The sequence below is a fragment of the Leucopleurus acutus genome (assembly GCF_964270905.1).
Source record: "Leucopleurus acutus genome assembly, chromosome: 2".
NCBI classification, from domain to species: Eukaryota; Metazoa; Chordata; class Mammalia; order Artiodactyla; family Delphinidae; genus Leucopleurus; species Leucopleurus acutus.
Genome location: NC_139143.1, coordinates 125,531,386 through 125,559,356, shown reverse-complemented (window position 1 = coordinate 125,559,356; position 27,971 = coordinate 125,531,386). Strand labels below are relative to the sequence as shown.

Below are 27,971 nucleotides of genomic sequence, written 5' to 3'. Positions count from 1 at the left end.
GTTTAAAAAAAAGACTGAAGGAGTGACTGAGAGTGTCAGATGTAGCAAAGAGGTTCAGAAGGCAGGAACTGTCCATTTTATTTGACAATATGAGAAAAGTATTATTATGCCTAATTTACATGTAAAACTGAAGTTCACAGAAGTTAACTGGCTTGCCCAGGACCATACATCTAATAAATGACCTCATCCAAGTTTTCTGGCTCTAACTCCAGTACTTCTTCCATAGTCATTGTCTTTTGTTTTTGTTTTTGTTTTGGCCATGCTGCACGGCTTACGGGATCTTAGTTCCCTGACCAGGGATCGAACCCGGGCTCAGGTCAGTGAAAGCGCCGAGTTCTAACCACTGGACAGCCAGGGAATTCCTACCATCATTGTCTTATTGTGTTAGAAACGTCAACAATTAACTGAGAAAGTATCAGGATATATTTATAATTCTAAATTCTACAAAGGTCCTTAAGCAGCAAAAGTTCTAGGAGAATATTTTGGAAGATTTCAAATTATATTTGTATGAATCTTTTATCAAATTTAAAAATACACAGGTTTGTACATTTTTGTATGAGAGGAGTTACGAAAAGTTATGACAAGATCAAACCTGTATATGTCATTTGTTCTGAAATTTTACTTTCATAATACACCTTCCACCACCTGTAATTATGATCATTTATTGATACATATTGAGCAGCTTAGTCCACGGCATGGTCCCTAGTTGGCTGATAGAAGAGAAGGAGGTAGTTTGGGCAGAGTTGAAGGTGACGGTGCCCTTCTGGCAGGAAGGGCATAAGTATTTAGGACATTGTGGAGTTAGGATGGAGAGAGGGTACTAGGAGGCAGAAAGGAGAGGATTTAAGGAAACTGAAACATTTTCAGCTGCAGTTTAGAGTGCATTATGGCTCCATTCCTTGACTAAAGTTCACCGTCTATGACTCCCTTTCACAGGAATTTCTTCTATGGGTTTATGGTTTAGTGTTGAGATTCACTAAAATGTGTGACATTCAACTAATTTTTAAACGCTTCACAGAGTCTTTGTCATGACTTTGTTGAAGTCAATTAATACTTTAAAAAGCCTTCACAAAACCAAAATTCTCACAGTCACTAAACAAATAAAAGTGAATTTGGTTACCCTAGGAGTACATTGTTAAATAATGTTCTGTTACATTAGCGATTCAGAAGCCTTTTGTACTCTCGGCAATTTAGCAGAATGATGAGATATATCATTGTGTTTCTTAATCAAGAGAATAACATACATGTGAATATTGTTACTGGATTCTTCACTGTCATTAGTTACAGCAATAGGAGGGCTGCTTGCATGTTGCTGACTTAGGCACTTTAAAAATCAGAGACCAAACAGTCCCTAGCTTTATCATACATGAATGAGTTTACTAAATGAATTCTAAACCACAACCAGCTGAGAGAGCAGCATTTCATTCAATACCTGGGAATCCTTTAATAACCTCACTGTGTGTTTTGCTTAACTCCAAGTAATTCTAAGAGAATAACTGCTAGCATGTATCACTTTAAAAGGAAATAAACTACTTAAATAAAAACTCTGTGCTGCTCCCATAAGGCAAAATACCTGCTTCTCACTTACCCAGCACCATGTTCCGCTGCCAGTTGCCAGCTAAATATTACAAATTCACTAAATGTAGAGAATACTGTTAGTAATGTCTTTTTAGCTTCCAACATGTTTCTACTGCTCAGAATTGTGGTTCTCAGATAATTGGATTAAAGGCTATGTTGATTACATAAGAAGGTAAAAGCTTATAAGCTGGCTGGTATTCCCATACAAAACAATTGTGCTGCTTTCTTGGCATCAGCATAATACAGTGGGGAAGAATGCAGACTCAGTAGTCACACTGCCTGTTTCTATCCTATGTCCACCACTCATTAGTTGTGTGGTCTTTGACAAGTTACTTGACTTTTCAGAGACTCAGTTTTTTGTATCAATTTCCATAAGACTTCAAATCCTATTACATAAACTCCGAGACAGTGTTCTCATATTAATATTTTAAGAAATTTTAAATTACTGAGCTTGGAAAGGTTTTTGAGAGAGGATTTTATGACAGTATTTACTTTAAAGGGTTATTGTGGGAAATAAATAAAATAACGCTTATTAACCAGTTGGCACATTACCTAGCACATAGTAAAGGCCCAATAAATACTAGCTAGGATTGTTATCATCATAAATTATTCATATTGTGATCAAAGGAATTATTAGTGAGATAGTGGGTTTAGATAAGGCAATACATCAATGACTGTGGCACAGACTTCTTTCCTGTGAAGTTAATAAACCAAATGTAGTCAAATTTATACCTTTAACCTGGTTTAGCACAGAAGGACAACTGAGTTAGCAATGGAAACACGCTGTTGTTCTACCAGGCAGAGTCATGCCTTTTAAAAATTATCTATAAATCCTACAAATATTTATCTGTTGATTTTGAATTTTCTTCTTCAACATAAAACTATGCAAGAGATATGGGTCCTATGGGTTTTCAATCTACACCTTAAAAGACAGTCCTACGATGCAAAAAGCTAATAAACTTATTTTGCTACAATTTTTTTATCCTCAAAATGCAGAACAGAGCGAACTCTTGGCAAAGAATAACTTACTTGTACTTTAACCAAAAACGTTAAAGTTAGTACTATTCAAATTTTCACAGACTTTCAAAAAGAGAGCTCAGAATACTGAAATGACATTTTAAAAATTTTTTTCAAAAATATTTATTTACTTGGCTGTGCCAGGTCTTAGTTGCAGCACATGGTATATTCGTTGCCACGTGCAGGATCTTCCTTGCGGTATGCGGGATCTTTTTTAGTTGTGGGTTGCGGGATCTTTAGTTGCAGCATGCAAACTCTTAGTTGCGGCATGTGGGATCTAGTTCCCTGACCAGGGATCAAACCCAGGCCCCCTGCATTGGGAGTGCAGAGTCTTAGCCTCTGGACCACCAGGGAAGTCCCTGAAATAACATTTAAAAAACCATTTTAAGTGGTTTTGCTCATACTAAATTTTAAAAAATCAATCTCATTTTATTCTGAATCTATAAATAAGTCAAGATATAATTTGAAGATTTTTAAAAAATTAGATGACGAGGGCTAGCTGATCCATGTATTCTCCAGGATTACTCTTGACAGGCTAATTCTTCACTGTCACCAAGCCACACAATTTTCTTTTATTTCACCAGGAAAAAAAGGCTTCCTGAAATTCCCTCTGGCCAATTAATTCAGCTAAAATTATCAGTCCCTATAATCCCATGTGAGATGATCAAATTTTCATCATACCCTGTGGTATTACTCTTTTAAATTGCACAAATAATATGTTAATGTGCTCACTAGCAGGGGAAATGTTGGTTTTTACTGAAAAGGGTAAATTGTGGTGAGGGAGACTGAGTAATGAAATTAATCAAACTTATTGATACCCACTAATGGTAGGTATTATTCTTGAGATATCTAATCCTAACTAGGAAGCAGCAGAGTTGGAATTTAGATTTAGGTTTGATTATCAAATTGTAGTAATCAAAGTGTGAGGTGATGAGGGCTTGTATTAGTATGGGGGCAGTGAAAATAGTCAAGTAATATATAACAGCAAATTTGAAAATAACATTCACAAATCATGACAATCTATTAAAATTTAGGAGATATAGAAGAAGAATGAAAGCTTGAGAAGCTATGAGAATGAAGACTAGGTTTTATTAGTTATACAAGAAGAAATATCTTATAGGTAACTCTAGATATGATACAGTGGCTCAGGTAAGACAACAGAACTAGAGCTGCTTGTTATTTTTATCTCAGGCACATAGATTACTCAAACCTTGGTTAATGATACTCTCATTCATGCATGACCTCCTTTTATTAGGTAATTATTGTTAATAATGTAATAAGCACCCACAGACCCACTAAACAACCAAAGTTAGGATTTGTTAATAATTACATGGAATCTTGTCCAACCCACTCCTATCATATTGTCTCCTCCTACAAAGAAAACTTTGGCCCTAGATGGCTTCACTGGGAAGTTCTTGCAAACATTTAAGGAAAAATAATACCAAGCCTGCATGAACTCTTACAGAAAACTAAAGAAGAGGAAATACTTCCCAACTCATTCTATGAGAACAGTATTACTCTGTTAACAAAAGCAGACATTACAAGAAAATAAAACTGCAGACTAATATGCCTTATAAACATGGATGCACAAGTGCTTAACAAAATTTTATCAAATTGAATTATCAGTATGTTGAAAGAATAATGCATCATGACTAAATGAAATTTATCCTAGGAGTATAAAGTCTATTTAAGGGACTTCCCTGGTGGTGCAGTGGTTAAGACTCTGCACTCCCAATGCAAGGGACCCAGGTTCGATCCCTGGTTGGGGAACTAGATCCCACATGCCTGCTGCAACTAAGAGTTCACGTGCCACAGTTAAGGAGCTGGCGAGCCGCAACTGAGGAGCCTGCAAGCTGCAACTAAGTAGCCCACTGGCCGCAAGTAAGGAACCTGAGAGCCTCAACTAAGGAGCACGCCTGCTGCAACTAAGATAAATTAATTAATATATAATTAATTAATTAAATTAATACATATAATCGGGTGCAACCAAATTAATAAAATAACAATAATAATAAACTTACATTAAAAAATGAAGTCTATTTAACATTTGAAAATTAATGTAATTCACCATAATGAAAATTAAAATCATATGATTACTTCATAGACATAGAAAAGGCATTAAATTAAATACAACATCCGTTCCTGAAATTACTCCACCACAATAGGAATAGAAAAGAACTTCATCTGAAATAGGGCATCTAAGAAAAATCTATAGTTAAAAATCAGGGCTTCTCTGGTGGCGCAGGGGTTGAGAGTCTGCCTGCCGATGCAGGAGACGTGAGTTTGGGCCCCGGTCCGGGAAGATCCCACATGCCGCGGAGCAGCTGGGCCCGTGAGCCATGGCCGCTGAGCCTGCGTGTCCGGAGCCTGTGCTCTGCAACGGGAGAGGCCACAACAGTGAGAGGCCCGTGTACCGCAAAAAAAAAAAAAAAAAAAAAAAAAAAAAAAAAAAAAAAAAAAATCATACTTGATGGTAAAAGACAGAACATTTTCCCCCTAAGATCAGGAACAAGGCAAAAATGTCTGTCCTCACTACTTCTTCCTTTTCTTCTTCTTCTTCTTTTAAAATATTGGACTATAGTTGGTTTACAATTTTGTGTTAGTTTCAGGTGTACAGCAAAGTGATTCGGTTGTACATATACATACCTCTAATCTTTTTCAAATTCTTTTCCCATTTAGGTTATTACAGAATATTAAGCAGAGTTCCCTGTGCTATACAGTAGGTCCTTGTCGGTTCCTTTCACTGCTTCTATTTCACATTGTACTGGAGAGTCTATTTAGTACAATCAGGCCAGAAAAAGAAATAAAAGACATCCAGATTGGAAAGTAAAAGAACTGTGTTCACAGATGATATAATCGTCTATGTGGAAAATCTGATGGAATCTACAATAAAGTAATAAATTACATCAGCAGGGCAACAGGATATAGGATCAGAATACAAAAATAAGTTCTGGACTTCCCTGGTGGCGCAGTTGTTAAGAATCCGCCTGCCAGTGCAGGGGACACAGGTTCGATCCCTGGTCTGGGAAGATCCCACATACCGCGGAGCAACTAAGCCCGTGCACCACAACTACTGAAGCCCACGCACCTAGAGCCCATGCTCTGCAACAAGAGAAGCCACTGCAGTGAGAAACCTGCGCACCACAACAAAGAGTAGCCTCTGCTCGCCGCGAATAGAGAAATTCTTCCGTGCTCAGCAATGAAAACCCAACACAGCCCCCCCCCAAAAAAGTTGTGTTTCTATATACTAGCAACAAACAATCATCAATTGAAATGTAAAAAACAGCATTTACAATAGCATCAATAAACATGAAATTATTTAGAGATAAATCTCACAGAAGATGTGGAAGACCTGCACAGTGAAAACTATAAAACATGTCTGAGAAAAAATTGTAGAAGATGTAACTAACTGAATCAAGAGATATACTGTGTTCATAGATCAAAAGACTTAACATTATTAAGATGTGAATTCTCCTCAAATCCATCTACAGTTTTCAACACAATCCCAATGAATATCACAGCAGGCGTTTTTACAGAAATTGAGAATCTGATACTAAAATTTGTATGTGAATACAAAGGACTCAGAATAGCCAAAACGAGTTTGAAAAAGAAGGGTCAGAGTTACACTACCCTTTTCTTTTTCTTTTATTTTTATTTTTTTATTTTTTTTTTTTGGCTGTGCCGCACGGCTTGCAGTATCTTAGTTCCCTGACCAGGGATCGAACCCAAGCCCCAGCAGTGGAAGCATGGAGCCCTAACCACTGGACCACCAGGGAATTCTCTACACCACCTTTTTCATATCTCATTATACAGTACACTAATCCGGGACTTCCCTGGTGGTCCAGTGGTTAGGACTCCACACTCCCAATGCAGGGGCCACAGGTTCGATCCCTGGTCGGGAACTAAGATCCTACATGCCCCATGGCATGACCAAGAAAAAAAAAAAAAGATTGTGGCATGGTGACTATAGTTAAAAACGAAAAAACGTGATATTGGCATCAAGAGAGACAGATAAATTGACGGAACAGAATGGAGGGTCCAAAAATAGACCGACATATGTATATGGTCAATTGATTTTTTTCTTTTTTTTTTTTTTTTTTTTTTTTTTGCTGTACGCGGGCCTCTCACTGTTGTGGCCTCTCCTGTTGCGGAGCACAGGCTCCGGACACGCAGGCTCAGCGGCCATGGCTCACGGGCCTAGTCGCTCCGCGGCATGTGGGATCTTCGCGGACCGGGGCACGAACCCGTGTCCCCTGCATCGGCAGGCAGACTCTCAACAACTGCGCCACCAGGGAAGCCTTGGTCAATTGATTTTTGACAAAGGTACAAAAGCATTTCAGTGGAGAAAGGGTAAGTTTTTTCTTTTTTTCTCTTTTATAAATTTATTTTATTTATTTTTGGCTGCGTTGGGTCTCTTTTGCTGCGAGAGGGCTTTCTCTAGTTGTGGCGAGCGGGGCCTGCTCTTCGTTGCGGTGCGCATGCTGGTCAGTGCAGTGGCTTCTCTTCTTGCGGAGCGCCGGCTCTAGGCATGTGGGCTTCAGTAGTTGCGGCTCACGGGCTCAGTAGTTGTGGCGCACGGGCTTAGTTCCTCCGTGGCATGTGGGATCTTCCTGGTCCGGGGCTCGAACCCATGTCCCCTGCATTGGCAGGCGGATTCTTAAGCACTAAGCCACCAGCGAAGCCCGGATAAGTTTTTTCAATAAATGGCCCTGGAAAAATTGTTTTCCCATATACAAAAAAAAAAAGAAAGAGAGAGAACTTGCACCATATACAAAAATTAACTGTAAATGGATCAAAGACCTAAATGCAAAACCTAAAACTATAAAACTTGTAGAAGAAAATGTAGGATAAATTATCTTTGGGTTCTTTGTGCCAGTACAACCCCAAAAGCACATTCCATAAAAGAAAAAAATTGATAAAATGGACTTTATAAAAATGAAGAACTTCTCTTCAAAAGACACTGTTAGGGCTTCCCTGGTGGCGCAGTGGTTGAGAGTCCGCCTGCCGATGCAGGGGACACGGGTTCGTGCCCCCGGGAGGATCCCACATGCCGCGGAGCGGCTGGGACCGTGAGCCACAGCCGCTGGGCCTGCGCGTCCGGAGCCTGTGCGCCGCAGCGGGAGAGGCCACAGCAGTGAGAGGCCCGCGTACCGAAAAAAAAAAAAAAAAAAAAAAAATTGGCTTGTCTTTTGACAAGCCAAAGAGTGGGAGAAAAATCTTTCCTATTCATACATCTGATATATGTCTTGTACCTAGAATATACAAAGTACTCTCAAAACTTAATAATGGGAAAATAAACAACCAAGTAATAAAATGGGCAAAAGATTTAAACAGATACCTTCACCAAAGAATATTTATAGATAGAAAAGAAACGTATGAAAAGATGTTCAATATCATTAGGTATTAGGGAGATGTTAAAACCATAATATGATGTCACTACACACATTTAGAATGTCTAAAATTAAGAAGACGATACCAAGTGTTGATCAAGATGTAGAGAAAGTATAGCTCTTGTACACTATTGGTGGGAAGACAAAATGGTACAACCACTTGGAAAACAGCTTGGCAGTTTCTTAAAAAGTTAAACATACATTTACCATAAGGCCTAGCCATTATACTTTATTTATTTACCCAGGAGAAATAAAAAAGCATATGTCCACACAAAGACTTGTACGTGAATATTCATACCAGCTTTATTTTTTTTTAAGAAGGAGACTATTTTTTAATTCATTTTTAAAATTTATTTATTTATTTTTGGCTGCACTGGGTCTTCGTTGCTGTGCGTGGGCTTTCTTTAGTTGCTGTGAGTGGGGGCTATTCTTCACTGCGGTGTGCGGGCTTCTCTTGTTGCGGCTCATAGGCTCTAGAGCGCAGGCTCAGTAGTTGCGGCACACGGGCTTAGTTGCTCCATGGCATGTGGGATCTTCCCAGACTGGGCTTGAACCCATGTCCCCTGAATTGGCAGGCAGATTCTCAACCACTGCGCCACCAGGGAAGCCCAATACCAGCTATATTTGTAATAGTAAGTGGAAACTACCTAAATGTCCATCCACAGATGAATGATTAACAGTGGTTAACTCTGGTATATTCATACAACGGAATAAAATTCAGTAATAAAAAGAAATGAACTATTGATATATGCAACAACATGGATGAATCTCAAAATAATTATGCATGGTGAAAGAAGCTAAACAATAGAGTATATACTTGGATGATTCCATTTATAGAAAATTTAAACTAACCTGCAGTGACAGAAAGCATATCTGCCTAGGGATGGAGGTGGGAAAGGCTAGAAGAAAAGGGAGATTAAAGGGGGTCTGAGAAAACTTTTGGGTGTAATGTGCATATTCATATCTTTTTTTTTTCTGGCCACGCTGCATGGCTTGAGGGATCTTAGTTCCCCAACCAGGGATTGAAGCCAGGCTACAGCAGTGAAAGCACCAAGTTCTAACCACTGGACCACCAGGGAATCCCTACATATATATATTTTTTTAATATTTCATTTCATTTATTTATTTATTTAATTTTTATGGCTGCATCTAGTCTCAGTTGTGGCGCACGGGATCTTCTTGCGGTGAGTGGGCTTCTCTCTAGTTGTGGCGTGCGGGTTTTCTTTTCTCTACCTGTAGTGCTTGGGCTCCAGAGCACGTGGGCTCTGTAGTTTGCAGCACGTGGGCTCTAGTTGAGGCACGCGAGCTCAGTAACTGTGACACGCAGGATTAGTTGCCCCACGGCATGTGAGATCTTAGTTCCCAACCAGGGATCGAACCCGCATCCCCTGCATTGGAAGGCAGATTCTTTACCACTGGACCACCAGGGAAGTCCCTCTCTCTCTATATATAGATATTTATATCATGATTGTGGTGATGGTGTCATGGGTATATACATATGTCAGAACTTATCAAATTGTGCACTTTCAAAAAGTATAACTTATTGTATGTCTATTATACCTAAAATTTTTTTAATTAAAAATTTAAAGCCAATAGATAAAATTCTAAAAATTATTCAATTAATACAGAAGTAGGCAGAAAAAGAATAATAGAGGAGCAAAAAAAGAGGGGCAAACAATAAACAAATAGTAAAATGGTAGGCTTGAGTCCATTCATATACATAGTTACCTTAAATGTTAATGGGCTAAACACTGCAATTAAAAGATATTATCAGAATTTAATTTCTTTTTCAGAATTTAATTTTTAAAAATGCAAGATCCAATTATATGCTGTGTCCAAGAGATGTGCTTTACATATAAAGGGATAAATAGGTTGAAAGTAAATGGCTAGAAAATTATACACCATGCAAACTAAAGAAAGTTGGTGTGGCTATTTTAATAACAGATAAATTCAAGACAATGAGATAAGAAGAGGGAAATTTCATACTGATGAAAGAGCCAATTCAAGAAGAAGATATTATAGTCATAACATATGCATTTTTATAAGTTTGAAATTACATAAAACAAAAATGACAGAATTAAAGGAATAGACAGGGACTTCCCTGGTGGTCCAGTGGTAAAGAATCCGCCTTACAATGCAGGGGACATGGGTTCGATCCCTGGTCAGGGAACTAAGATCCCACATGCCGCGGGGCAACTAAGTCTGTGCGCCACAACTGCTAAACTCGCGTGCCTCAACTAGAGCCCACGTGCTGCAAACTACAGAGCCCACGTGCTCTGCAACCCACGCGCCACAACTACAGAGCCCATGTGCCCTTGAGCCTGCGTGCCACAACTAGAGAAGAGAAAACCCGCACACCACAATGAAGAGCCCGCGCTGCCACAAAAAGATCCCTCATGCCTCAACGAAGATCCCACGTGCCTCAACTAAGACCGGACGCAGCCAAAACTAAATAAAATAATAAAGGAGTAGAAAATTCCATATAGTTTAAGACTGATAGAACTAGGCCAAAAAAATTTTTTTTTAGTAAAGACATAGAAGACCTAAATAACACAATCAACCACCTTGGCCCCATTGATAATTATAGAATAATACATCCAATAACTGCAGAATACAAATATTTTGCAAGGGTACTTGATACGTTCACTAAGTTATTCTGGGCTGTAAACTTACAAGAATCTTTTAACACCTTGCACCTTGTACCTTCTAGACCCTGAATCTTGGGAAAAGCTGAGGGTTATTATAATTTATTACTTGCTTGGATGATGTCATTATTCTTTGAGGGGCAATTAACTTGCTATTTCTCTTAAAAAAATACACAGCATATTAAAACATTAAGGCATTAAAATTCTTATTCAATACTAATATATTTTTTTCAGGTGCAAAAAATTACAAAGCTTCATAATCACCCCAAGACTGCATAGAGCAAACATGAATGATATTTCTCAAAAGGCTGAGGTAAGTCTTAAAAGTTAAAAAATGGGGGAATCATAGGGTTGACTGTAGAATTGCTGAAAAGGGCAACTGGTGGAAAGGTCATTCACAGAAGTTCATAGTGACATAGTGTCAAGATGTAAAACATAAGAAGAGGTAAAATTCACAGGCTGGTCTTGGGCCCAGTATTTTCGTTTGGATTCTTATCTAGGAAGCATGATTATTAAGTTTTGTGAGTGATAGTGAAGTAGATGTGATGGCTAGCATCTTGAGTAGATTTTAATATCTTGATAAATTTTAGAAGTTATTTTTTCAGTATTAAAAAAACAGAATTGATGTATATACTTTAAGGAGAAAGAGATAATTCACTCTCAGGTGAGGATCCTTCTTAGCTACTTCTTCTAGCATCTGCAATTAAACTTATCTTAGGCCTTTTTCTGGTTCTTGGCTGTTGTTACTGAGAATTGTAATAAGAAGAAATCAGTTGCTGACACCCCAAAATTGTAAACTTTAAAAAACCTTAAAATGGCCAATGGTACCATAAGTAGAAAATAAAATAGGGGCTGGGTATGGCACAGATTAATTATGCAATTTGCCATTATCACTAGAAGAAAGGGCTTGGTGTTCTGAGGCAATGAAGTTTTATTTTCTGAAACTTCTTTTAGAGATCAGTTTAATTTTCAAAAAGATGAAAATAATTTGCTTTCCTGGTTTCAGATGGAGGAAAATCATTTCTCTAGTCTTTTAACAGATTCCTCCTTCTTTGGAAAGCTCTTTTGTCATTTAGGAATTTTCCTCTTAGGGCACCTCCTACTTGGAATGATGCAGCATTTTTACATATTTTCAACTTGGGTTTAAAGAAGTTCTAGATGGGCAGTATAGCAGTAGTAACAACAAAAATGCACAAAGACCGTGGCTCACCTCAGCCACAAATGAGAAGTAAAGGCCTTCAGTTTTGCTGATATTAGATATGGAAACAAGAATTAGGCTTATGTGAATTAGTCTTAAACTTTTTGCTTTGTTTTCAACTTCATCTAACTTATTAAAATTAGTCTTGGTATCTTTTAAGCAAGAGATATAAAATCTGAATCTTTAATGTAATGAAATAGGACAATAAAATACAGGTTGTTTTAAATTGGAATCCAGTCTTCAGTTTTTATATTTTGCTAGCCTTCAGCTTCAGTGGAACACACCTACAAAATGGGACTTCTTTGCTTTATATTAATAACATTTTTACTCTCATATTTTCTGTAATTTCATTTTTCATACTTAGACTTTAGAAAGTATCTAATCAGATTCCAATTATACAAATAAAGGTTTCAAACTCATTTCTATCTATAGTCTGTTTCAATAAGTATTGCTTATTCTGATCTATCTTTACCTAATTTCTTCCTTTCTTATTTTTTTAACTTTCTTCTCTTTATTTTCTTCTAATGAAGCTTCTGCTTTCTTCATCTAAACCTGTACCAAAAACCTATGTGCCAAAACTTGGCAAGGGTGATGTAAAGGATAAGTTTGAAGCCATGCAGAGAGCCAGGGAAGAAAGAAATCAAAGGAGATCTAGAACCGAAAAGCAAAGAAGAAAAGAACAATATATTAGAGAGAGAGAATGGAACAGGAGAAAGCAGGAGGTTATTTTATTTTATTTTATTCTCATGCAAATATTCATTTTCATCTTTTACATTTTATTTGTTATTCACATTAACCACATTTCATATTAACTATAATTAATATTTTCTGTGTTTATAAGCTAATTGCAAACTCTGCATATAATATGATCTAGTCTAAAGTTTGGATATGTTCATATTAATTTATTTAACCATCTAGATTAAAGAAATGCTTGCTTCTGATGATGAGGAAGAGGTATCTTCTAAAGTAGAAAAGGCTTACGTCCCAAAGCTAACAGGTAAGACTCTTGAGGGGCAAATTGTAAATAAAATTGCAAAAAAGGAAGCATAGCAAAATATCAAACATGTTTCATATATTCTTAGGAACTGTTAAAGGTAAATTTGCTGAAATGGAGAAACAAAGACAAGAGGAACAAAGGAAGAGAACAGAAGAGGAACGAAAACGCAGAATTGAGCAGGATATGTTAGAAAAGAGGAAGATACAACGTGAATTAGCAAAAAGGGCTGAGCAGGTATACACTAGATATTAATTTGGTATTTGCTTCAGAAACTAATTGTACAGAGTAAAACTAATCAGTATGCTGCCTAATCAAAATATTTTAATATAACATAAACCTATTAAATAGTAGCTAACATGGAAATAAGATCTTAAGCCCAAATATTTAATATCAAATGCCCAGAAGGATAAGGGCAGAATGTGCCTATTTCAAGGTTGAGTACTGAGATGACTTTTGTTATATACCATCTTATCATTCTCTCTGCATTCCTTACACTGTCCACATTCCTTATTTTTCTTGACACATTAGAGAATTTTACAAAGATATAAGGCAAGTTCACACATAAACTATCCACAAGCATATAACAAAATGCTGGTCTTTTAATAGCAATCAAAAAATACTTGCTGGTTATTATCAAACACAGGCTTAATTAGGATATCTTCCTACTCAATTATTTGAAACAAATTCAAGTCACATTTTATTCAATAATGGTATTATTAGCTAGCTTAGCTTTGTTTTTTAAGTTGGGGACGGTAGTAGAAGGGAGAAATGTGTGACAGTCATTTCCTTCATATAGCCATTACTGTTGCCCATAGCCACAGAGGACAAATTAGAAGGAGAAAAACATTATTACTATGATTTTATATAGTCTCTTAATGAACTTAGAATTCCCATATATTTTCTTCTCAGAGCATGAGAACTAAGAAGCTGGTAAGTATTTTAAAATACTCAAGAATCTGATCTAATTTCCAGAAAAAGCTAATCTCTCCAAATGATTCATGTGTGTAATGACATAGAAACTTGAAATTCTAATAGTCATAATTACATTTTATTAAGTAAAGAACTGGTCAATTCACAAAAATTTCTTTAATATATTGATATCTGTTTTATATTATAAACGATCTGTTGTCATAGAGACAGAAAAAAGACACAGAAGAAAGTTATATTGCTTATGTACTTTAACCTTGTCTACACTGTAGGATCAAAAGAGATGATCAATGTATTGAGCTTAACAAGACAATAATGGTATATCTCCTAGTGTTTTTAATAAGATTATATGAGTTAATAAATGCAAAGCACTTAGTACAGTGCCTGGTACAAAGTAAGTGGGCTATAAATAAATGTCTCACCTAAATAATGGTACATATAGATAAAATGTCATGAAATCATTTTAGTTTCTCCGCCTTCTGTCATCAGTATTTTAACAACTATCCTAACATCGTCTTCACAGTATATTGTCTTTCATAACCATTTTTATTGTGAGATTGTACTTGGCTCTTTTTTGCCTACTCTTTAAGTGCCTTAAATCTATTTGCTATGCTTCTTTCAGTTTCTACTACTTTTCTTTAAAAAACGTGACAGGGAATTCCCTGGCGGTCCAGTGGTTAGGACTTGGGGCTTTCACTGCCGGGGCCAGGGCTGGATCCTTGGTCAGAGAAGTAAGATCCTGCAAGCCACGCAGTGCAGCCAAAAAAAAAAACCAAACAAACAAAAAAAAATTTTTAAAGTGACAAAGAAGGCAAAGCATATGCTGTATTTGCATGTCAAAGAAATTTATTTACCCTGACTTTGCAAATAATCACTTTTATGGCACAAATAGCCATTTTTATGGTGACAAATAATGTCATATGCCGGATGAATTACAGAAAAGAATTGGAATTTCCTATATGTTATTACTTTGCATCTCTTTGTCTGAAGAAAGGTTGGTGTACTTTACCTCTGCCACCTCCAGTCATCAAAGATTAGTATTCATTTTGAAATGAAGTTTTGGACTTCCCTGGTGGTGCAGTGGTTAAGGATCTGCCTGCCAGTGCAGGGGACACAGGTTTGAGTCCTGGTCCAGGAAGATCCCACATGCCACAGAGCAACTAAGCCCATGCCCACAACTACTGAGCCTGCACTCTAGAGCCCACAAGCCACAACTACTGAAACCTGCGTGCCCTCACACCACGATGAAGAGTAGCCCCCGCTCGCCACAACTAGAGAAAGCCTGCACACAGCAATGAAGACCCAATGCAGCCAAAAATTAATTAATTTTTTTTAAAAAGAAATGAAATTTCACAAGGGAATACAGTTATAAGGAGGGAGTTCCCTTATTATAATAAAGGGATACAATATATAATAAATGAATATTTTAGGTTATATATAAAATATATCACTATATGTAATTATATTTATAATACAAATCGTAAAATAAGGTAATAAAATATATAATTAAAATATATGGTGTTTGGCAGGAAATGGTGAGTATGCACATGGGGTTAGTCTATCTCTTTTAAGTCTGTGCCCTTTTCCAAAAAGCACTGATTACACTACCACCCCGAGAACTGAATATGGCAGTGGTTTCAAAAAGAAGAAATATGTGTGTTGAGGTGAATTTGAATATGATGAAGACATAGGATACTCAGAGAGAGATGGAAGAAAACTAATCATGAAAAAGAACCACTTTCTTTAGTAACCCTGGATACTACATGGCAGGGTGCGAGAGAATCTTGGTTAATAAAATTTTTAGCCTATTAAATTATTTGAGAATATGTCGGTAGAGCAATATAAACTATTAATAGTAATTTCATCTTGCAAATATGGGAAGTCTAATTTTAAAACCAAATTAAATACATTTTCCACTCAAATCTAATAAAATTTAATCTATCTTTGAATATAAGAAGTAAGGCACGACATAGTCAAGAAGAGTCTTAATGTTTGTTTGAAAAATCCTCTTGTATACGTCCATATTCAAGAACACTATAGAAAGGATTCCTGAGTCAGACAGGTAGCTGAGTAACATTTAAGATAATTACCAGTTCTGAAATTCCAGGATATTATGATAAATTAAAAATAGGCATACTTCGTATACTGGATGTTGGAATCAAAGACCAATAAAATTTGGGGGAGAATCTTAATTTGGTATAATCTGGTTATCTTTGAGGATATTTTGATGGACAAGGTTAATGTCTAACAACTTGGAAAAAGAGAAGTTATTGGTGGGAGATTGAGATGTTGAAAAGAAAGGGGAGAAAGGAAGTTGATTTGGGAAGGAGCAAAAGGAGTTTTCTTTCCATAAATCAAAAGAAATAATTGGGAAGCAGATCTTCAATGGTAGTTTCTGAAAGCTAGCACTATAATTGAACTGAATATCTTAGTTCTCTATGAATATACTGAGACCATGGCCACTTAGGCAAATTCATCTTTTTCTTTGTTTGTTGAAACCCAACGGAAAAAAAATTCTATCTTTTGTTGTTTTGGTAATGGTTTAAAATGAGCAAAGAATAAAGCAAAAATAGCAAAAAACACCCAACCAAACAAAGAAAAACTATTCTAAATATAGTTTATTATGTACTGTAAGCTAATAAAAATCTGAGAAGGTTGTAGCAGCAAGAAAAAGAAATTTGGGGTTAAAAAATTTAGAATTTTTCTTCCCTATGCTCTCAATGTCTCGCTTCTCACCATATCTCCTAGAACTTTTTATTGAGATTAACATGATTTGTAGAGGAATTGTTAGCACTCTTTTGAAGGGAAATAATTTTGTAATTATTTTATTACAGATTCATTAAAATTTTTCATAGTATCATTTATCATTCAATAAAACCTTCATCATTTATACAACTCAGTGTAATAAATAATTCTGTAACAAAGCAAATTATTCTGAACAAAGCTATTTAAAATAAACTATTAAGATACAAAATAGACTTATTTTTAATAAATGATTTGTTCAGAATAATTTCTTTTTCAAGAAATTTGGTATCTTAATAATATGTATTATTTCTTCTTGACAGAGAATATAGAAAAGTGGGATGATGAGAGAACAGGAAGTTAGCCAGCCCAGTTCCTAGTATGAGACAAGGTACAGCAGAATTCCCTTAGACTGAGTGAGGAACAAACTACTTCCAGCTCTTTCACTGGTGTTAAAAATCAAATTAAAACAATAAACAATCTGAATTTTTACTTTCTAACTTTTTCCATTTTCCTGTTGCTTATGTTTCCTTTTCCTGAGATCTCAAACATTGTGTTATTTAAATCATTTTTCTGTCATTTCTCACTCTGTTATGTATCGTACATTAGCCTGCCCCTCAAGCTAATCTTAATGGCCAAATTGAGCTCCCTCTTTTTGAATGAGGGCTTTTCCTACCTAGGTCTGTCAAAATATAGAGTAAACAATTATGATTTCCAGAATTATTTTCCCTTCTAAACTAGCCATGTGAAAGCCTACACCTTTTACTGTGCTTTATTATTGTGTCAGTTATATTTTTGCCATCTATTTATATTATAAAATATAGTCATGATGATTATTTGATTGCTAATGATAGGTTTTCCTTTCGCTGTGGCAGAGAGAGAATGGGGAAATGTTTCTGTAGCTCCATTTAAATTGCTTAATTAATAACTGCTGATTGTAAGCTCACAGCCAGATTATAAGAGTTTGGTCCATTATTCAAATTCCAGAATTACAAAGGTAGGCTTTATTTTAATTTTTTCTTAATATGTTGTTCCCTAGATAGTGATATCAAAATGCAAAAATTAATATAAAGTTTAATCTCTATTTAAAAGGACATAATTGGTTAATTTGGAGCAACATAAAAATACTTCAGAATGATAAATTTTGAAATTTACCATAAATCACAACTAATACTTTTCAGTTGTATGTTTAAAACAAAAAGCAGAAATCTGATGTAATGTAATGATATAAAATTCTTATTCAATAGATTGAGGACATAAACAATACGGGAACTGAATCAGCATCAGAGGTAAATGGACATTTCCTTTAATGAAACATTCACCTAAAATTATCTGATTCACAAATAATCTTTCAATTAAAAAAATTAAGAGTTCTTTTATTATAAATATAGCAACAACAACAAGGACAAAAATATTTTGCAAAGCAAGATCATACTTTTGCACTTTCAAACGCTATAGCTTAGTGTTTTTAAAGAAAAGTATGTTTTTGCTTTCATGGTTAGAGACACAAGTCTCAATTTGAGATACTCTGCCAAGGCTGTATATTTCTTGAACTGTTACTAATAGTTGAGATTGTTGAAAGCTAACATTTGAAAAAGGCAGTTTTCTTTTCATCATCTGTCTTCTTTCCTCAGAGTTCCTGATAGTTTGTTTTGCTTATCACATACTAGCAGAGAGTACAGAATCTATTACCATGAAGGAATGTTCAAACCACAAAAATTTTAGTTATCTCTTTTTATCTAACAGAGAAAGTTAAAGATCAATCAATTTGATGGTGTGCCTAAAACTACAGCCACATAAATTGGAAGCAGTTTTATTTTAGGGGGCATGTGTTACATATTACAATTCTTTGTTTTTGAAAAAAGTTCAAAGGCAATAACAGATGATGTAATAGAACTAATTAAAATGGATTTTAAAAACAAGTTTAAGAATATTTGAATAGGACCAAAGGCCAAAGAGTTTTGTCCATAATATAAATGTTTTCTAAATCACTTGGAAATACTGGGGTTTTTTTCCTTGCTAAAATGTTAGTTTTATTAAGTATTTAAAAACTTGCATGGAGAGAAAAATCAAACACAGAAACCTTTCTTGTGTGTTTAAACTGAAGCCATCCACCATCAAATTGATTTAGAGTATGCTCACATGCACATTACCTTTTGTGGGATGAGTGCACGGATAGTGAAATTCAGATAATTTCACTCAATTTTATCCAAACAGCTGTATTAACACCATCTTCTAGGAAAAAAGATGCTTCTTGAACCTGTCAGCAGTGGATTTCAATAAGATTGACTCATCATGTACAATGAATTCAGAGAAAGAGCTATTTAATAGAAATCTGTTAAAAATATTAATTTTTGTTCTTCATAACATTGATGGCAATGTAATGAAATTCACCAATGATGGAAGTCCCATGAAACCTAAATTTTGATTAGGAAGAAATATGCTAATTATCTATTTTATAAATTAGGAAGGAGATGATTCACTGCTTGTAACAGTGGTACCTGTCAAATCACACAAAACATCTGGAAAAATGAAAAAGAATTTCGAAGATCTAGAAAAAGAACAAGAAGAAAAGGAAAGGGTCAAGTATGAAGAAGATATAAGATATGAAGAACAACGTCGGTCTCTCAAGGAAGCAAAGTGTCTTTCATTGGTCATGGTAATTTTTCTTAATAAAGAACAAATAAAAGCAGTTAAGTTGGTTAGCAGCATATCCCTTTATGATTAACAGGTTTTCATTATGTTTTCTTAGGATGATGAACTGGAAAGTGAGGCAAAGAAAGAGTCACTTTCTCCTGGAAAATTGAAACTGACTTTTGAAGAATTGGAAAGACAAAGACAAGAAAACCGAAGGAAGCAAGCTGAGGAGGAAGCAAGAAAACGTTTAGAAGAAGAGAGGCGTGCTTTTGAAGAAGCAAGGCGGCAAATGGTAAAACAAACTGATATATATGTAACATTTATATATGATATTATAATACATAATTATATTATGATACATAACATTTATATATTATATTATACAAATTATATATTATATGTATAATATGTTATACAAATGTTATATATAAAACATTTAATATTAAGGGAGGTAGCTGGCTTTAGATAAGGTTCATTGCTATAAATTTAAGGAGATTTTCTATATACAAGGGTCTGATTTTGAAACTGTATACATATTCCATATATAACATGCATTTATATTATTTTCTAGCTTTCATTTTGGGATATTTTACCTAATATGCCTTAAATTTTTATTTTTATAAATTGTTGTAAACATACAAAATAATTATTCAACAAATCTAATTTCTCTTCATCTGTTAGCTCAGCCTGCAATGTGTTTAATAGCATGGTGCAGCGCACTTTCAAGTCTAATCATAAGTGTACACTTAGTGTCAGTATATATATATATATATATATATATATATATATACTGAATATATATAGAGAGAGATATATATGTGTAATGTATATAATCTAAGTGCTTAAGAGCATGGATTTTGGAGCCAGACTGCCTGGATTCAGATATCTAACCTTTATTGTGTACCCATGGACAAGTTATTGAACCTCTCTACATCTTAGTTTCCTCATTTGTAAAATGGTGAAAATAATTGTGCCTACTTCTTAAATCATTAAATGAGTTAATATAGAAAGCAGTTAGAGTAGTGTTTGGCATATAATAAGTGTTTCATTTATTTATTTATTATGTATTTTTATCTTTTTATTATTATTTTTTTTGACCTCGCAGCACAGCTTTTGGGATCTTAGTTCCCTGACCAGGGATTGAACCCATGCCTCCTGCAATGGAAGCGTGGAGTCCCAACCACTAAACCGCCAGGGAATTCCCAATATGTGCTTTAAAAATGTTAACTGCTATTATTATAGTAACAGATTTAACAACAAAAAATAAAATTGAAATAAGAAAACACTGATTCCAAATCTCATTGCAAGAATTTAAGAATGGAACATATGTAATTTTTTAAACTTTCAGACTTTCTTGATCAGTTTTCATTAATGATGTTCTGAGGTCTATATCTCCAAAATTTTAATTTTCTAGATGTTTGTTTGAAAATGTTGTTATTGGGTTGGCCAAATTTCGTTTGGGTTTTTCTGTAAAATGTTATGGAAAAACCCAAACAAACTTTTTGGCCAACCCAATATTTTGGGTAGTTACAGTTGGATAATACCTACACATTTTAGATATCACTGGTGGTCAATTTAGTGAAAAGACATAGAAATATCATTAATTAATCAAATCATAAATTTCAATGAGTATTTAATTAATTTAATTAGCATTACATTAGAATTTTAATTATAAAATCATAAAATTTGAATTGTATGTAAAATAGTTCCAGATAATGTTTTATCCATTTAATAACCATAGTTCATAGTAAAAAAAATCCATGAAAATTACAGAATGAGAACTTTATTATGTAAGAGACTCAGTGTGTGTATACTTGAACCTCAATTTAAGTACACACACACACTTTTATTTTTTTTGGAAGATAAATTGTAGAATTTTTAATCAATGAAATACTATACAGCAATAGAAAATAATTAACTACAGGTAGCCCCATCAACACAGATAAATCTTAAAAAAAACTACAAGATTCAGCAAAACTGTAAGTCAATAGGACCACATACAGTATAATTTCTTATATGTAAAATTCAAAAGCTGCAACACTGAACAAATTTTTACATATTCAAACAAAGCAAAAGAATAACAAACACAAAATTAAGCATATTAGTTTCCTGTGAAAAGCCAGCAAAAGGTGGATGGGCTCTTGAAGGATACACGAAGACCTTCAAGAGTACTGGAAACATTCCATATCTTAAACTGAGTAGGACCCACATCTGTGTGTTGGTGTTACTTTTATTTATTTATTTATTTATTTTAACATCTTTATTGGAGTATAATTGCTTTACAATGGTGTGTTAGTTTCTGCTTTATAACAAAGTGAATCAGTTATACATATATGTTCCCATATCTCTTCCCTCTTGCGTCTCCCTCCCTCCCACCCTCCCTATCCCACCCCTCCAGGTGGTCACAAAGCACCGAGCTGATCTTCCTGTGCTATGCGGCTGCTTCCCACTAGCTATCTATTTTACGTTTGGTAGTGTATATATGTCCATGCCACTCTCTCACTTTGTCCCAGCTTACCCTTCCCCCTCCCTGTGTCCTCAAGTCCTTTCTCTAGTAGGTCCACACACGTGTTTTATGTTTGTTCTGGGAGAGTTAATGTTTAGTAAAACTTTTAAATGATTCCTTAAGAATTTTAAACAATTAATCTTATCCATTTAAAAATTTGACTTGCTTGAGAAGTTTTATTTAACTTGAGTACATCTTTATTTGGAATTTTTCCAAATTTGATTTTTTAAATCATATGAGACGTTATAAAGGAAGGGGATTTTGGTCAAGAATACTAGAACAAAGAAACATTTCTGTGTAAGGTGGCTGAGTCTGTGCCTTTTGATTTATAATTCATTCCTGTCTTTGATTAATCCCAGTTTTTAGTAGTGAGTTGTTTCTTCGTTAGGTAAATGAAGAGGAGGAAAACCAAGACACAGAAAACATTTTTAAAGGGTACCGCCCTGGTAAACTCAAACTCAGTTTTGAAGAAATAGAAAGACAAAGGAGAGAAGATGAAAAAAGGAGAGCAGAAGAAGAAGCCAGAAGAAGAATAGAGGAAGAAAAGAAGGCATTTGCTGAAGCAAGGAGAAGCATGGTAAGATAGAATGTGACTGGAGGAGGCCACTGGGATTCAGTATGTTATGAGAAATCATTCAACTTTGGGGAATACCCTATTATTTCTGAACTTATATGCCAGAAGTAGGGATGGCATATAAGTTATTAAAGTCTCCTATGGCATAACACTGTCAGTTAAAGGTGTTTGCTTCATTATAGTGTTGAGAAGTTTCTGATTAAATTGCTATGCCTAGCATAGAGAAGTGTATGTTATCTTCCTTCTCTGGGAAGGCATGTTTTCCAGAACTAAGTATCTAAGCGAGGAGGGAGCGGGGTTCCTACCCCCACCTTTCCTTCCCTCCTCTCCATTCTCTTCTCCTTCCCTCCCTCACTCCTTCCTTCCTTTCCTCCTTTCTTTCCAGTATCCATCCCATCTGGGATATATTAAATGATCAAAGCCATTTAATCACAATTAGTTAACTCTCTAAAATGCTTACCATCACTCTGGATATTGCTACTAAACTTAACTCTGTTACAAAGTTATACTTTTATACCATTTTTTAAATATTTATTTATTTATTTTGGCTGCGTTGGGTCTTCGTTGCTGTGCACAAGTTTTCTCTAGTTGCGGAGATCAGGGGCTACTCTACACGGGCTTCTCACTGCGGTGGCTTTTCTTGTTGTGGAGCACGGGCTCTAGGCGCATGGGCTTCAGTAGTTCTCGCTCGCGGGCTCTAGAGCACAGGCTCAGTAGTTGTGGCGCATGGGCTTAGTTGCTCTGGGGCATGTGGGATCTTCCCGGACCAGGGGTCAAACCCGTGTCCCCTGCATTGGCAGGCGGATTCTTAACCACAGAATCCAGGGAAGCCCCATACCATTTTAATGTTTGTTAAATGTACAGTTACCTGACAAACTTTTTTTTAAGTAAGTTGACACGTGAACGCTGCATCCCCTTCCTGAAACATTTTAATTGGCTTCAATGATATCATGACCTGGTTTTCTTCCTGTGTCTGGGTGAGCTTCAGACAGATATATCCAAGTGTTTATTTGGCTTCATCACCCACCCAGATGCTCAAATCAGAAACCTGTGGGCCTTAAGCACTTCCACCTCTCATTCATGCCTCACATCCAGTCATTCACTGTCTCATTTCCTATATCACTCTAAAAATTGATCAGTTTTCCCCCATTTCCCACTACCACTACTATAATGCAGGTCACTGTTATCCCTTGCCTGAGGCCAACTCCTAATTAATTTGCTTTCTTTCCTATAATCCATTCTTTCCTATAAAGCCAGAAGTGGTCTTTCTTAAAAAATAAATAAATAAATAAATAAATTTGATTATGTTACTATTTTGCTTAAAAATTTTCCACGTCCCTTAAAACAAAAATCCAAACACTAAAATTTTTAAATAAATTTCTTTATAATCTTGCCCTAGTATTTTCTCCAGTTTCATTTCTTGATTCTTCCTTTTTTTTTTTAAATAAATATATTTATTTATTTTTGGCTGCATTGGGTCTTTGTTGCTGCATGCAGGCTTTTTCTAGTTGCAGCGAGTGGGGGCTACTCTTTGTTGCAGTGAGCGGGCTTCTCATTGCGGTGGCTTCTCTTGTTGCAGAGCACGGGCTCTAGGCACACGGGCTTCAGTAGTTGTGGCTCGCAGGCTCTAGAGCGCAGGCTCAGTAGTTGCGGCGCACGGGCTTAGTTGCTCCATGGCATGTGGGATCTTCCCGGACCAGGGCTTGAACCCATGTCCCCTGCATTGGCAGGCAGATTCTTAACCACTGTGCCACCAGGGAAGTCCCTCTGGAGTCTTCCTTAATCTGCCATGTTTGTTCCAGACATACTAAATTTCTTTCCATTTCTTCAAAACGCTATGCTCTCATCTCTGGAACTTCATAAATGCTATATGAAACGTGTCTCTCTCTCTTTTCCCTGTGCTGAGGTATCTCCTATTCATATATTCCATTTCCTCTGGAAGCCTTTCCTGCTAATACAAGTTCCAGAAAGGTGTTCCTTTCATGTGTTCTTAGAGCATTTAGTGCTCCCCTAGCATAGCACTAGCGCTGTATTGTGGCTTATGGCCATCTTCCTCACTCAGTGAGGCTGAGACCACATCAAGCACATGACACGGGACTTCACTGAAGCCCGCGCACCCTAGGGCCCGCGTGCAGCAACTACTGAGCCCATGTGCTGCAACTAAGGAAGCCCACGTGCCTAGAGCCCATGCTCTGCAACAAGAGGAGCCACTGCAATGAGTAGCCCGCTCACTGCAACGAAGAGTAGCCCCTGCTCACCACAACTAGAGGCTGCCCACGCACAGCAACGAAGACCCAATGCAGCCAAAAAAAAAAGAAAAAGATGGTGCTTGGACTTAGGAAAAAAAAAGCACATGGCACAATGCATTCTAGTGTAACAAACTTCCTGTAAATGCTTGTGGAATAAGTGATTTATTTTATTATTATTTTTTATTGAAGTAGAGTTGATTTACAATGCTGTGCCAATCTCTGCTCTACAGCATAGTGACTCAGTTATACACATTTATACATTCTTCTTTTTAATATTCTTTTCCATTATGGCTTATCACAGGATATTGAATATAGTTCCCTGTGCTATACAGTAGGACCTTGTTGTTTATCCATCCTATATATAATAGTTCACATCTGCTAATTCCACACTCCCAGTCCTTCCCTCCCCCACCCACCTCCCCCTTGGCAACCACGAGTCTGTTCTCTATGTCTGTGAGTCTGTTTCTGTTTTGTAGATAGGTTCATTTGAGCCATATCTTAGATTCCACAAATATGGTATTTGTCTTTCTCTTTCTGACTTCACTTAGTATGATAATCTGTAGTTACATCCATGTTGCTGCAAATGGCATTATTTTGTTCTTTTTTATGGCTAAGTTGGAATAAGTGATATTAATACTATCTTATTAGGTAATCCTTGATTCACAAATGGTTTCTACACAGAAACCCTACAAACATTCTGAGAGCACTTAACTTCTGGAGAATCAGCTGGTTCAGAAGTGGTAGATAAGAAGTAGCTGTGAAGATCAGGAAATCTAGTCCTGGGAGCAGATTTTTAGGCCAAATCTGCCATTTTATCATGACTCACTAGTGGAAAAAGTACAGGGAAGGAAAATGGCATTAAACCAAAACTCTGGCTTCCTAAAGACATTTCTATATCAGGAAAGGAAAGAGAAACTTTTTCCTTCATTTATGTTGTTTTCTTATCTAGGGCCAAGTATTGTCATTTCATATTATTGCTCAGTTAACTCATATATTAATAAAAATTTTTTTGGCAATCTGTGGATTTTGAGACCATATAAACATTATTTCTGAGTTGAACTGGTTCTGTGGTAAAAGCCTGTCATATATAAAAATTGGAACAAATAATAATTACCCTTTACCTCTCTTATTCCTATTTCTAGTTCAGCCACAGGGACACAATTCAAGTGAGAGGTTTATGTATATACTTTCAGGGGTTAGAATTAGGTCACTGCTTTTCATGGCAAAATGTATTCCAAGTCAATGATTTAAAAGCAGAGTTTCTATTTGCAATTTAGAGATTGCCTATATACAGGGAATGATATTGTAATAATAAAACTGCTATTTGGGAGCTTACCATAGTGTCAGACACACTGCAAAGTGTTTCCAAACTTTATGTAATTCTCATGACAACTCTATGAAAGTTGTCACAGATAAGGAAACTCAGATTTAGAGAGGCTATGTAACTTGCCCAAGGTCATAACTAAATGGCAGACATGTAATTCATGAAATTACAAAAAGGTAGTCTAAATAGTTATTTATAGTTTTACTAGAAAGACTTCTAAGGTTTGGAATTTCACCTTTTCCACATAGTATTTGTGTTGACTTTGGACAAGTTACTTTTTAGTGCCTCAGTTTCCTCATCTATAAAATGGGGATATTAATAACACCTACTTCACAGGGTTACAGAAAAATAAGTCAATACACGTAAAGTGCTTAGAATTGTACCTGGCAGCTATAAGTATTAACTATTATTATTTATTTTTAATTAGCTTGACAGTAAATAAATCAGTAAAATCGCAGCATTAACTGATTTTTGCCTGATTATGAAGGGGTCATGATATCTAATTCATTCAGGTAAAAACCATGATTTAACTGAAATGCTCTATTTTAATTACCAGAATGGAGGTTCATTTTAATCCAATTAAAACGTTTTCCCAATATTAGAACATCTTTTTAATTTTTTTAATTAAAAAAACTTTGTTGTTAGAATATCTTAATGTCTAATTCAAATTACTCATAGTATAAAGTCAAAGTATTTATTTGTGTTCACTGGAATAGAGACTTTATGGTCACCATTTTCTCTGTTACTACAAAATACTTTAGTCTTACAGTTTCTAATAATTCCTTCTTGTTTATTGTTTTATACTTTTAAAGAGAATTTTTGGGTTTTAGTTCAATGTGAAACCTTTCTATTCAAGAAATATTCCCTTTGTAGTATGTATAATTCTGGCAAGAGTGATAAAAGAATTATTTTAAATAGGTAGTAGATGATGACTCCCCAGAGATGTATCAAACAACCTCTCAAGAATCTCTTACACCTGGAAAACTAGAAATTAATTTTGAAGAATTATTAAAACAAAAAATGGAAGAAGAAAGACGACGAACAGAGGAGGAACGGAAGCATAAGCTAGAGATGGAAAAACAGGAATTTGAACAACTGAGACAAGAAATGGGAGAGGTAAGACTTTAAGAAGTGTCCATTTTTATTCCACAAATATTTAGTAATCTCAGTATTTCACATGCATTACCTTACAATAACTTTCTAAGTATTATTATTTTTACATAAAGGACACTCTTATGAGGCACTTGGTACAAGTTTCAGCATAGTTGAGTGTACCTTTCCAGCCTGCTATAACTCTACTCCTTCTTGCTAGTTTGAAAAATATATAAGATTCCAAGTGACTGAGATATTACTGTAGTATGTAAGTAAATATTTCTTCCTATATACCTCACAATTGTGTGAGATTACACCATGATTGAGAACTGTCACTCTAGCATACTTAATATACCCAGTTATACTTATTTTCCTTGAAACAGAATTAAACTGGTAATCAAAATAAGAAAAAACTATAAGAGTACCGTGGATGCTAATAGGAACATCAGTTTGGCAACTCTTTGAATAATTTTACAGGCATACTGCATTTCATTGTGCTTCACTTTATTGCACTTTGCAGGTACTGCACTTTTTACAAATTGAAGGTCTGTGGCAACCCTGCATGGAGCAAGTCTGTTGCCACCATTTTTCCAACTGCATTTGCTCACTTTGTGTCTCTGTATCACATTTTGGTAATGCTCTCAATATTCCAAACTTTTTCATTATTATTATATTTGTTATGGTGATCTGTGATCAGTGATCTTCATTGTTACTATTGTAGCTGTTTGGGGGCACCACAAACTGCTCCCATATAAGATGGTAAACTTAATCGATAAGTGTGTATGTTCTGACTGCTTCACTGACCGGCTGTTTGCCCATCTCTTTCCCTCTCTTTGGGCCTACCTGTTCCCTTACACAATAGTATTGAAATTAGGCCAATTAATGGTCTCTGAGTGTTTAAGTGAAGGTAAGAGTCACACATCTCTCACTTTACACTTGGCCAAGAAGCGATTTGTCTCACTTTAAATAAAGCTAGCAAGATTAAGCTTAGTGAGGAAGGAACATCGAAAGCTGAGATAGATAGGCCAAAATCTAGGCCTCTTGGGCCAAACCATTAGCCAAGATGTGAATGAAAAGGAAAAGTTCTTGAAGGAA

General features: G+C 35.7%; 1 protein-coding gene across 1 annotated transcript in view; it reads left to right on the top strand.

Moving 5' to 3' along the window:
- The first annotated feature begins 12,675 nt into the window (after positions 1-12,675).
- Positions 12,676-27,971, top strand: part of NEXN (nexilin F-actin binding protein) — a 30,497-nt gene continuing 15,201 nt past the window's right edge. The window contains exons 1-7 of the mRNA XM_082861125.1: positions 12,676-12,825; positions 12,911-13,059; positions 17,742-17,783; positions 18,962-19,153; positions 19,247-19,423; positions 22,026-22,214; positions 26,703-26,900. Coding sequence (XP_082717251.1) covers positions 12,756-12,825; positions 12,911-13,059; positions 17,742-17,783; positions 18,962-19,153; positions 19,247-19,423; positions 22,026-22,214; positions 26,703-26,900 — 1,017 coding nt within the window. The 5' untranslated portion in view covers positions 12,676-12,755. The remainder of the gene's footprint in view (positions 12,826-12,910; positions 13,060-17,741; positions 17,784-18,961; positions 19,154-19,246; positions 19,424-22,025; positions 22,215-26,702; positions 26,901-27,971) is intronic.